Source organism: Drosophila melanogaster, chromosome 3L, assembly GCF_000001215.4.
Source record: "Drosophila melanogaster chromosome 3L".
Lineage (NCBI taxonomy): Eukaryota > Metazoa > Arthropoda > Insecta > Diptera > Drosophilidae > Drosophila > Drosophila melanogaster.
In genome coordinates this window covers 5,500,876-5,512,366 of record NT_037436.4, presented here as the reverse complement: position 1 = coordinate 5,512,366, position 11,491 = coordinate 5,500,876, and the positions used below count along the sequence as shown (strand labels likewise).

The 11,491-nt window shown below is 41.1% G+C and overlaps 1 protein-coding gene and 1 long non-coding RNA gene across 3 annotated transcripts; both read left to right on the top strand.

Annotated features, from left to right (window-relative positions):
* The first annotated feature begins 1,506 nt into the window (after nucleotides 1-1,506).
* Nucleotides 1,507-8,839, top strand: CG34342 (uncharacterized protein). 2 transcript variants are annotated; one of them, NM_001104039.5, is made up of 11 exons: nucleotides 1,507-1,571; nucleotides 1,890-2,248; nucleotides 2,353-2,481; nucleotides 3,890-4,009; nucleotides 4,575-4,673; nucleotides 4,818-4,974; nucleotides 6,079-6,268; nucleotides 6,692-6,835; nucleotides 7,274-7,393; nucleotides 8,246-8,509; nucleotides 8,674-8,839. In NM_001104039.5, the coding sequence occupies exons 1-11, from the start codon at nucleotides 1,547-1,549 to the stop codon at nucleotides 8,783-8,785; spliced, it is 1,719 nt and encodes a 572-aa protein (NP_001097509.3). In that variant the 5' UTR covers nucleotides 1,507-1,546; the 3' UTR covers nucleotides 8,786-8,839. The 2 variants fall into 2 exon arrangements, with proteins under 2 accessions (NP_001097509.3, NP_001163351.2); NM_001169880.3 differs by lacking the exon at nucleotides 6,079-6,268.
* Nucleotides 8,840-10,897: 2,058 nt separating this feature from the next.
* Nucleotides 10,898-11,265, top strand: lncRNA:CR44519 (long non-coding RNA:CR44519). Its single transcript, NR_124800.1, has one exon. It is a non-coding gene; the product is annotated as a long non-coding RNA:CR44519 (long non-coding RNA).
* Nucleotides 11,266-11,491: the final 226 nt, after the last annotated feature.

Below are 11,491 nucleotides of genomic sequence, written 5' to 3'. Positions count from 1 at the left end.
ATTGTTCATGTGTGGCCCATAAATTGTACGAATAAATTCGGTTCGCAATTTCCGCTTCATTTCGTTTGTTTCAAACGAACTGAAATTATGGCATTTTGCTATAAATTTGAAACATCAAGAAAATTTACTTTTAAATGAAAGTAAAAGTTTTGACTTGAGCGCTTTTTACTTAAAAGATTATCGCTTAGCAGAGACTCACACCGGAAATGGGCAATCAAAAGCCCAAGATGGTCGAAGAGCTTTCAAGTTTCTTGCGGCGCTAGCAAAGACATCGAAAGCTTTAACCCTTATGCGGTGCCGCATTGAGTATGTGTGTTATTTTCGGCGGAAAATAGGAAACTTAATATTAAGTGAAGCCTAAAAACAATGGCTGAGACACCACAGGCTCAAAATCATATAAAATTTTGGAAATACGCTTAGTATGGTGTTAATATGCTTAAATGCGCATCAATAATTGAAATTTCAAGCCGCTTAAAGCTCATGGCATAATGAGCGTTTAACGATTTGGCCAACCGTTTTTCCCTAATGCCCATGCAAACAACTGCAGGCTGAATGTGGACAATGACAATTGAACAGAAATATATGACGGCTGCAGCAAGAACCACAACTATGTCACACAGCCATGCGTGCACAGGAAAAAAAAACTGAATACTTTTAAGTTACAGTTCTTGATCTCAAAGTGTAAAAATTTGTTTTGACTACAAGGTAACTTTTCTTACACTCAAGAAAGAACATTTTAATGAACATTTTAAGAAGAAAAACTATTTCATAATATATCTTACCAATGTTGTATAATTAGTTGTATAAGCTAGTATAGGTGTATTTAACTAATCTAAAGTTCTACAAATTTTTTGACAGTGCATCTGTGCACGTTTTACTTGAGCCTCATTTTTCGCTTGCAATCAAACAACATATGCTGCGCACTTGCTCACGCGATGAACAAGTACCAACTGTGACTATGACGGAGGATATGGACACGCACACACGGATGATGGGGACACGCACACACACGCACACACACACTGGCAGTTAGAAGGACACATGGTCACACGGACGTGGCCGCATTGGCTGTTGATAATTGAATAATTAACATTGTTTAAAATGGCTCAACAAGCGGATGGAAAGAGAGTGAAAGAGAGGTGGATCCGCCGTCTCACTTTTTGCCAGACATCCGGCGCCCAGGTCATCAGGTCAAATGCAACCACAATGTCAGCCATGCCCCCCAAACCGCACCCGCCCCCTGTCCGCATTTTAAGCCATATATATATATATATATATATGGATGTGCTCGTTGGAAAAGTGCAGGGGTTGTTGGACACACAAATAGATATAGTATAATTGGGCTAGAAGGGATATATATCGTGTGTACTTCATATTAATATAATTGACTTGCGGTGGGAAAATCTTTTCGATACATGTCTGCCGTTTATTGATTAAAATCCTACTTTTTAGTCGCATTGAAATTGAAAACTTGTCAATGTGCTTTTTACCCTTGAAGTGAACGGTTCGATTTTTGGATAAGCCATATAAAACAACATTGGAAATTATGCACGAGGCAAATCCAAGTAAAAGTGTGTAAAATTGAAGTTGAATATTCATATATAAGATGTCTATTCGACATCCTTTTAAGCATAAAGATTATTTAAAACTAAGAGAGAGACCATTAAAATCTTTGATAATGGCTCACATGAACATATTGTGATATAACAATTGCACTTATATACCAAAGTTTCTAAATGTATAGAACATATGTCGTATGTTGTTACATACTTTTGGAAACGAAAGTGAAAAACTCAGATGTTATCCTTGTGATTCTGTTAATTCCAAGCTGCAGTTAATAGGTCCTTGAACTGATTGGCTTTATATTTATTCCGTAATCCACCCAATAGCTGCTCGCAAGGCCTTTTCGTCCACCAGCTCCTCACGACGCAGTAGCAATGGGTGTGCCAGTGGCCACGATGTCGAGGAGGAAGAGGAGGAGCAGCTCTTCCAGGAGGCGTCGTCCGGCACAAGAACAAACAGCGTCGATGGGATTGCCGCCCCCTTCACCGCCGCTGTCAGTGCGACACCGGTTACGGATTTCTATAGCAATGCCACCGTACTCATTACGGGCGGTACGGGCTTCGTGGGCAAAGTGTTAACAGAGAAATTGCTTCGCTCGTTTGGATTGCGTAAAATTTACATGCTGATACGCAGCAAGGACAACATGAGCGTGCAGGAGCGTTTGAAGGGCTTTTTCAATGAATCGGTAAGTGTCAGGACAGGATGCGGGAGCCTGCTGTCAGGCGAACCATTCCATGCCGTTGGCCAGTACAATATCGGATAAAATCCCAACCCACTGCCTTCGAACAGATATTCAATAGGATGCGCGAGGAGTCACCGCAATTGTTGGCGAAGGTGCATCCGATACGCGCTGATTACAGTGCCATCGACCTGGACATTGATTCCGCCGACCGAGCAATGCTCTCGTCTGAGGTCCAGGTGAGTAACTTTTGTTGATGCGCTCCAACGGCCCTTCCTCCAACGCCAGTTTCAATCCACCGCAACCACTCCTCTGTTGGCAATTCAATCAATGGACTTTTTGTGTGAGAAACTTTTCATGGGTCTTTGTTGTGTTTGCCTATCTGGATGGCTCCCCCGATTCCTGTCTGTTACTATCTATTTACACTTGAAGAAAAGGAGTACTAACCTTGACAAAAAATATGACAAAATGAGTAAATAAGCTGTAATTGATACTTATATCTGAGATGGCATTCCACAGATTAGGGTGCACTGCTAGCAGACCGATCTTTTGCAGCTGGCATATTTAGCATAGTAAATTTTCTTTCAGTGTTCGAACTATCGCAACGTGTGCCTCTCGACAACCCTAGTTGGCGCATTACGTATACGTAAAACGTTGCATGCCAAAGGCAGGCTCAATGTTTACGACAACGCCAGCCAGGCAGTCAGTTTATTTCCTTCGTTTCTCGCCCCTTATTTTTTCTGCTCTGTTTTGCTGATCACAAGAGGAGCACGATATGTATGCATGTGCATATGTATATCTATATATATTTTCTACTTTTGAACAAAAATTGAAAAAACCCCGCCGCCACGTAAAACTGTGAAAATGTGTGTTGCTTCGCCTGCTGGTGGTTATAAAACACAATATATAAATAAATGAAAATTCCTGTGCATGCTTCAAGTGCCTGGCATGCGCGAGCTATTGTCCTGCCATCCGGGCGCATCCGCATCCCCATCCGCATCTGCATCTGCATCCTCGTCCGCATCCGTTGGTCGGTTTTATTTTTCCTCAACTTCCCGGTACTGTTTGCAAAAACATTTTGCATACAAGTCACTCAGGCCTGGTCGGTCTGCTTAGAGTCCGCTAGCACTGTTTTAAGCTGAAATTGCTTTGTTGTCGATGTTCAATGCACGCGTGGCACTGCAGGATTCCCGCCACAGCGTCCTGTTTCCAGGACCAATTCCATCTGCCACCGCTCGTTCTGCTGCATTTTGTGTGCTGACTTGCAAGCTATCATGGAGCGTAGAGCAGACCCGATTCCCCACCAGATCGCTGCTTGAGCGATTAACAGTGATGGATAGGGGTACAATAGAGACTCATTTACCAAAGTGAAAATATTATTTCACATTTTTTTGTTGCCACCAATTCGAATAATGCTGTAGGCCACGAATTGATATTAATTTGTTAGCTGTGAAATAGTAATAGTTATAAGACATGTAACATCTTTAAGATACTAGATATTTGCCATCACTGACTGCTGCTGCTTTGTATGCGAATCTCATGTGCATTTTGCATGAGCATTTCTGTGCTACTGGGCTCTTCCCTTTTTGTTCTTTTCATTTTTAATATGCATTACAATTCTTGGGTCTGGTTTATCTTCGCCTGTAGATTGTCTTTAATGTTGTCGCTTCGGTGAAATTCAATGAGAAACTAAGCGACGCTATTGACATTAATGTCCTGGGCACGAAAAAGATCCTCGACTTAGTCATGGAAATGAAGCACTTGAAGGTAAGTTGATTGCAAACTATACTTACTACTCAACAAAAATAACATTATACGTAAATCTTTTATAATGTTGCCTTGGTTAAACAATGATTCATGAAAACCCGCCAGTATTCCATTCTGAACCAATCAATGTATCAGCAATCAATACGCTGGCATTCAATACCGATTCCATGCATATAATTTAAAAGCCTATTAAAGGCTTCCACCGACTTTATATTCCACCCACCCATCATGACTGGCATTGGTTGCACTTCCATTAGTGGAAATAAACAATGGTTAAATAAAGGTTCAATATTCGCATATCGCGCTTTTAAGTAACCAAAATACATAATTCCCGTTGCTGAATAAATGCAAAAATATTTGAGTATGAATTGTTATATTTACGTACTATTTTCCCCGCTTTTCTCACCAAATTTTCCCTTTTCCCCAACTATTTGTGTGTTTCATATTTTACGGCATTGGCGGGCAAACAATTTCGAACACAATTCAATCAACATTCAACATGCGTGTTTCCCTTCCGATTGCAATGGTCCCCCATTTGGATCCTTCCTTGTGGAAAAAACCACAGTCCTTCGTGCACATTTCAACACTCTACTGCAACTGCAATCGAAAATTCATCAAGGAACAAGTATATGAGAACGAAATTGGCTACGAAAAAATCATGCAGGTTGGTAATGCTATATTTATATATGTATATCAAATGAAATCTTAACACTTAGCCGACTAAAAGCACTTGCAGATACTCAAATAAGTTTCTCCTTAGTTACCTTAAGCTGGGTAAAATTTTCACCACCACTTCATACTCCTGCAGATCTACCGCACATTTGACGATGAAACTCTGGAGAAGATGCGGCACTGTCTGATTGGCCAGATGCCCAACACCTACACAATGACCAAGAAGTGTGCCGAGAATCTGGTGAATCACCGGGCATTCCACATGCCGGCGGGTATTTTTCGACCGCCCATAGGTGAGTGTTGGATGGGCGGAGGGAATATTTATTGCGGTTGCAGACTTGACTTAACAAACTAATTGTCAGATAATTAGCACAAATACCCAAGGGCAGGCATTGTGTAAGCAAAAACACACAAGAAACATTTCCAGCTCCTTCCATTCGCAGAGAGAGATCCCCCGGTGGATCTCTGTGGCAACAAAAGGAATATTTAAAATTTTGTGAAAAATGGCCAACAGAGTTGTCTTCGTTTGGTAGCTAGTGAATTTTGGGGGGGAGGGTTCTTAGGGTTTACCAGATAAATGCATGTGGAAAAAGTTTTTATATTTCGTTTTTCTTTTTTTTTTTTTTGTGATTTTGTTTGCTTCTTTGTTTCGAGCTGCACAAAACGCAACGTAACGTAACGAACGAAACGTAACAAAAAGTCAGAGGATGGCTGACTTGGTTTACCATCGTCTCAATGCTCGGTGCTCAGTGCTCGGGGCTGGAGGAATGGGAATCCTGGCTGCCGAAGCTCTCGAGGAACAGAGCACAAACAAATTTTCATTTATTTTAACACAAAAATGCCAAAGCATCGTCCTCATGCAGCTGCATCCTAAGCTGCCTGTGCAAACGAGAATGGCAATGGAAAAAGAATCATTTTCGGATGATTTGGTAGATAGCGAAATACTCTAACCTTAAATAGTGGTTTTCATACAAGAATTTTTTAAAAATTAAATATTTATAAGCACATTTAGGTGGGATCTCAATTTATATTTATTATTCAACAAGTATTTGCCATTAAATATTTGAAATATTTTAAAATGTCATGTGACGTTACATACTTTACTCTTCTTGCCGAAGAGTGTTGGTTGAAAAAATCAAGTCCAAAACTTGCAATTGGGAGTCAGGCATATCAGTTAGCAAAATGGCAAATGGAATGGGAAGTTCGGAATGAGCTGGCTTAGGTGGCATTGGTGGCTGGGATCCAAACTGCTGCTGGACCCGTCCCTACCATTATCGCTTTGACGTTGGCGAAAATCAACAAGGATACTCCCGGCACAGTAAAAATCCTCCTCCTTCAGCGTCTGCGATTCTCTGGCCGAGCGAACAAAGCAGCCATTAATTCTTATTTATTCGCAGTAATGTCAACGTACAAGGATCCATTTCCCGGCTGGACTGATAATTTGTACGGGCCATCAGGTTTATGCACTTGGTCCGCCCGGGGACTCGTCCGTTGCATTTACGGCAAGGCCAGCTGCAAGGCGAACATGGTGCCCGCCGATTATGTGGTGAATGCCATGATAGCAACCGCCTGGGATATCGCTCGAAGGTTAGTCCTCCAGCGCACAGCACACAACACACAGCACAGAAGCATCCTGCTGAAGCGGCGCCAAAGGATGTGTAAAAGTTGTAAAGAGTTACACCGCAAGCTGATAGCATTCGCTTGTTTGCAAACGACAGGAAGAAGGTTGAAATTCGCAAATATCACGGACGGAGAAATTAAGAAGGGCAAAGGTCGTGGGTGATAATGACAAGGGACCGGAAGAAAAGATCACCTCTTTTTGCTTTTTAACTAGGGTGTTTAATTTATTTTGTTGCATATTATTCAGTCTTTTCTTCATAAGATTTCAAACATTCATTTTATATTCATTTAGGTTCATAAAGCAATTATATTTGCATTTTAAAGGATCCTATCAAATAGTTGAATCAATTTCTTTTTGTCAAAAAAGTTATCTTTTTTTTGTGACTGCAGATTTAAGCTCCGCGAGAGTAAAGTGGATGGGAAATCGGAGTTGCCCGTATACAACTACGTGTCCGATGCGAACAACATAACCTGGGGCCAATATATGCATCTGTCGCGCAAAGGATTTCACGAACCTTTCGACAAGGCGCTTTGGTGAGTTTATGCCACACACTGTGCGTTTGGCAGCGTTCTGCTATTTGGTATACAATTGAATTCTTTATTGAATTTTTGTCCCCGTTAAAAAAAAAAATCAACACGAACCGCTGCCGTATTGTATGCATGTCTAATCCAATGCTTAAATATTGCCGAATGTTTTTGTGAATGGAAAATTTATCTATGCTCTGCTAATACCTTGAAACAACGAAACCTGAACGAAATTCGGTATAAAAAATCGAAAAAACCTGGCTCAAACAACCTAAAAACCAACGTACACAAACTGGAAACACAAAACGAACTGGGGATTGCCAACTAAACCAAATCGAACCCAAATGCCACACGAAATCGCTGGAATCGCTATATCCACGACCTCCTACACATACACATGGGCACACACACCCACATATCCTGCGATCGACCGCATTATTGTCACAGGTGCTTCTCGTACGTTATAATACCATCGAAGCCTCTGCATTGTGCAATTGCATTTTTCTTGCACAATATCCCAGCTTATATTTTAGATTTAATTGCCATGGTCACCGGACAAAAGCGCATGTAAGTACACTCACACATCGATTCAGCTGCTCTCTCCACACAAACACACCCACACATGCATGCTCGACCCTTTGCCACGCCCATCCTCGCCACCGCCCCCATTGAGAATATGCTTGCAAAGGTGGCAATGCTGTTGGTGTGTGGGTTTTCGGGGGGTTGGCTACATTGAATGGGTTTTAAATGGTACATGGAAAGGCAATTGAATGACCTGTTCAGGGTATCCATGGGGCACCTAGTTTTTAACATGGACTTTGCCACGGAAAATTACTCAAAAGGACTTGTTGGGGTAACTAATGTTCGATGCAAAAGTTTTAGCAATCTTTGTAATTTAGACTTCATCTGTTCAGTAAGATAGAACTATAGAATATTGATAAGTTACAACTTGACAGGTGCATACCCATATTTGCTTGTATTGATATACAATTACTATATCTAGTTTAATTACTTCACAAAACTGAAAAGAAAGAGCAAAGACAGTTCGTTGTTTCCATTCAGTCGACCCTCTTGGCAAGCTTCTTAGTTCCGAGCGTATACGTAATATTTAACAAATTGCAATTAGAGCGCATTAGCCTCAGCATTTTGCCATTTATTTATGTAGGTGGACCCCCAGCAGAGCCCACAGCCTCCACTCAAGCTCAACCCAATTAGCAAACATATTGACAACAATCTCTGCATCTAACTACCCCAACGTGTCCCTCGCACAATTCATGTATTTTGTGCACAAAGAGATAGATACCATCAGTTAAAGTGAACATCCATTCGATATAATTTTACATCTACCACGTACAGAATACATATTTTTAAAGTTACGATATTGCTTCTGCATTGAGCCCATGATTTCTTTCGGTGCAGCTATGCGAAGGCATACGGGAAGATCTCTCGCATAATCGACATGATGGCTTGGTTTGGATTGAAGGAGTGGAAGTTCGCCCATCGCAACATTGACGAATTGAACGAGCTGCTGCCACGCGAGGAGCGTTCGGTGCTGCAGTTTAACATTGCGACGATTAATTGGAGCGAATATTTTCGCTCATACCTCAGCGGCATCAGGCGCTACTTCTTCAAGGATAGCGCTAACGATAATAAATTACAGCAGCGCAGAACTATTTATCGCAGGTGGGTCTGACTCACCAGGTTGGCTCAAGGACCAGCGCGAAAGACGGACGGCAGGGTCCTTTGGTCCGACGCTAAGTAGTTTTTAATTACACTTTGTTTACTCCGTTTTTTGCATGCTGCTCTTCTGGCGCTTCTGCGATGCATCTGTAACTGGACTCGCTCAGGATGCTCATTTTGCACACGCTGCTGAAGACGACATTTGGTCTTTCATTAATTATGTGCATGCTCAGAGTTTATCTCAGGATTTTCAAAATTATGCCAAAGATTGCGCTCTGAACGGGCATCGTTATAAATTGTAATCTAAATAAAAGTGTGCGATTCTTAAAGCGTAACTGACTCTTGTCTGGCATTACTCATACGCCGTTTGGCGTGGAACTTTTGACAACTTTTGTCCCCAGCTCGTTCGCCTCCTTTTGCGCTGACAGACGTCTTAGTTGGCCCCCTCACGGTGCCTGGTAAGTAAAGTTACCTTTTCCGAACTTTATGTGAGCGTTTTTTTTTTTTTCATTGGTACATACATATATGCAGTAGGTAGAGGTATTACTTGTACACATATACATATACATTTTGTTGTCACGCTGAGGTCCGTGAAATATGATGCAATTTCTGGCGCGATAAAGTTGCAAGGACGCCACGATCTCGAAGCGCATCAAAATGTGAGCTGTATATGTTGACTTTGAGTGCGGGAAAGTTAGCGGTTCCTGTGGGTAAAGTTGCCAAATACTCTAACCCGAAAAGATTTGGCATTAATGCTATTATGCTAAGGAAACAATGAAAAAATGTATTATGCAAATAATAATAATTCTAAATAAAAATATTTCAAAAATTATGGACAACTACTGCACACTCGATAAATATTTTTTTAATAAATTTAAAACTTGATGTAAAATTATAAGATTATTTAATGGAACTAAACTTAGTACTTTGTGTAGGCTTTTCAGGTTTGAATATTAACGATCACATTATAACCAATATATTGTAGTAAAATAATATCCCTCTAATATTAGAGAATTGTAGTCCAACAAACCAGTAAAATACACCGTGTAGTTTCCCAAGAAAGAAAAATGGCCAAGAAGTGAACGTAAACAACATGACAAATACAAACACACACCTACCATAAGCGACATATGTAAGTGGATATATGTATGCTGGGGCCACATACATATATAATTTTAGTTAAAAGTTTTATTTCTCGCATATTTCATATTCTTGGCTGCAACTTTTTTCCACCTCGAGCATTTCCTTGTTTCATATTTCATCCCGAAAAAAGAAGGACAAAGAAAGAGACAGAGTCAGGCTGCGAGAAGCTGGCGAGAGTAAGCAAGAAGGGCGTTGCGGCGCATTCATTATTGTGTAATATTTTTACATTATTTTATTATAAATCAACAAAATGCACTCAACGCGGCAGCACAGAAAAAAGAGTTAAAAGTTGCATCTACGTCGACGCCGGCAGCAACTGCAACTTCTGCCGCTGACAGCAGAAACACATTAAACGTCATAAAATGCACAACGCAGCGAAAAGTCGCCGACAACGAGGGGGCGTTCAGGCCCTTTGCCTTTATAATTTATTTTTGCTTGAATTAATGTGAATACTTTTTACCACTTGGCTGCACCGAGTTGCCCCAGCTACCTGATAGTGCAGCTACCAGCTTCCAGCCAGCCTCCAGTCTGTGCCTCCTGATAAGGTAAGTGCTGCAGGAGGGCTCCCGAAAAATACTTAAAAATTATCATAAGTGCATCTGAAGGACACGTGTGAGCGGGAGCGGGCAGCATCGACAGTTCGGGATATTTATAAGGGGCTTAAGTATATCGAATTGTGCTAATTTGGTCTATCAAAATAAAATAATTTATAATTGAAACTTTAATCAAGCGAATTGCAGTGTATTTAATGCGTACAATTTGTATAGGAAAACCCGTACGTTATTACACATTTCCGACCCAATTTAAATGCGTACTTTACCAGTTAAATACCGAAGCAGTTCTAGTTCCACAGTCCACAGCCTAGCATAATTAGTCCGGTCATGCCAACCGACGAGCGTTGGACAGAGTGGAGCCAAAAACTCACCGACCAGTGGGAAATATGCAACATCATCAGCTGTCAACTGCCAGCTGCAACATGCAGCATCAGATACAGATGCGAGCATGCAAGATGTGCAGCGAGTGTTGATAATCAAGTCAACATTAGAGAATGTCCGCTCATGCGGACACTGAGCTGTTCATGGGCGGGCAATGCGGCGTATGAGCAATATTCCAACAGCAGCAGCAGCACCAGCACCACCATCAGCATCAGCGCCAAAACTCGAACAAAACCAATAAAGTTATTGAATGGAACCCAAGCATAAATCACAATTCAGGACAAGCATGCTAAGAATATTTAGCATGTTGGTCGCTCGTATTCTGTGTATTTTTCCATTTCGTATAGATTTTTAATTTAAAACAACCTGGCCGAAGGTAAGCCTGAGCACCTGTGACCAGGAAAATGCCCTCGAAAGGCCATTAGTTGTTTGTCCTGGACCCAGCCTAATGTCCTCTTGTCAAAGTCCAACCTCAGACAGAGGCAGGACACTCACACTTGCAGCACAGGGACACTGAGCGGAAATTCTACAAACATTATCAATTATTTGATTTAATAAAAGATAGAATGAGAAAACTATGTAAAAGCCAGTTTTATTAGAGTTTGATGGAATTGTTAAATAAACCTATATAGATATTAAAGTGACGATGCCTTTGATAAGTATGCATAATAATAATGGAATAAAAAGTGTTTTTTCTTTGAACTTTTCTCAGTGCAGCCGGACGAGCTGTGCATGCAAAACGTAGCAAGCAATAAAGAAGATTTGTGTCGCCGTCGCATTTTGTGGATATATTTTTACCCCCTTCGCATTCTCTTCTCATCTGCTACTCCTTGTACTGTCCTTTTTTTGCAAATTCTGCAGAAAATCTCAGGCCGGAGTAGAAGTCAAGTTTGGTTTGGGCTAATGA

What these genes read in the sequence shown, in the direction of transcription:
- CG34342 (NM_001104039.5), top strand. Translation starts at nt 1,547, where the DNA reads ATGCACGAGGCAAATCCAAGTAAAA. An exon ending in AGGGCTTTTTCAATGAATCG is followed by an intron (nt 2,249 to 2,352) that starts GTAAGTGTCAGG and finishes GCCTTCGAACAG; the next exon opens with ATATTCAATAGGATGCGCGA. An exon ending in GCCTGGGATATCGCTCGAAG is followed by an intron (nt 6,269 to 6,691) that starts GTTAGTCCTCCA and finishes TTGTGACTGCAG; the next exon opens with ATTTAAGCTCCGCGAGAGTA.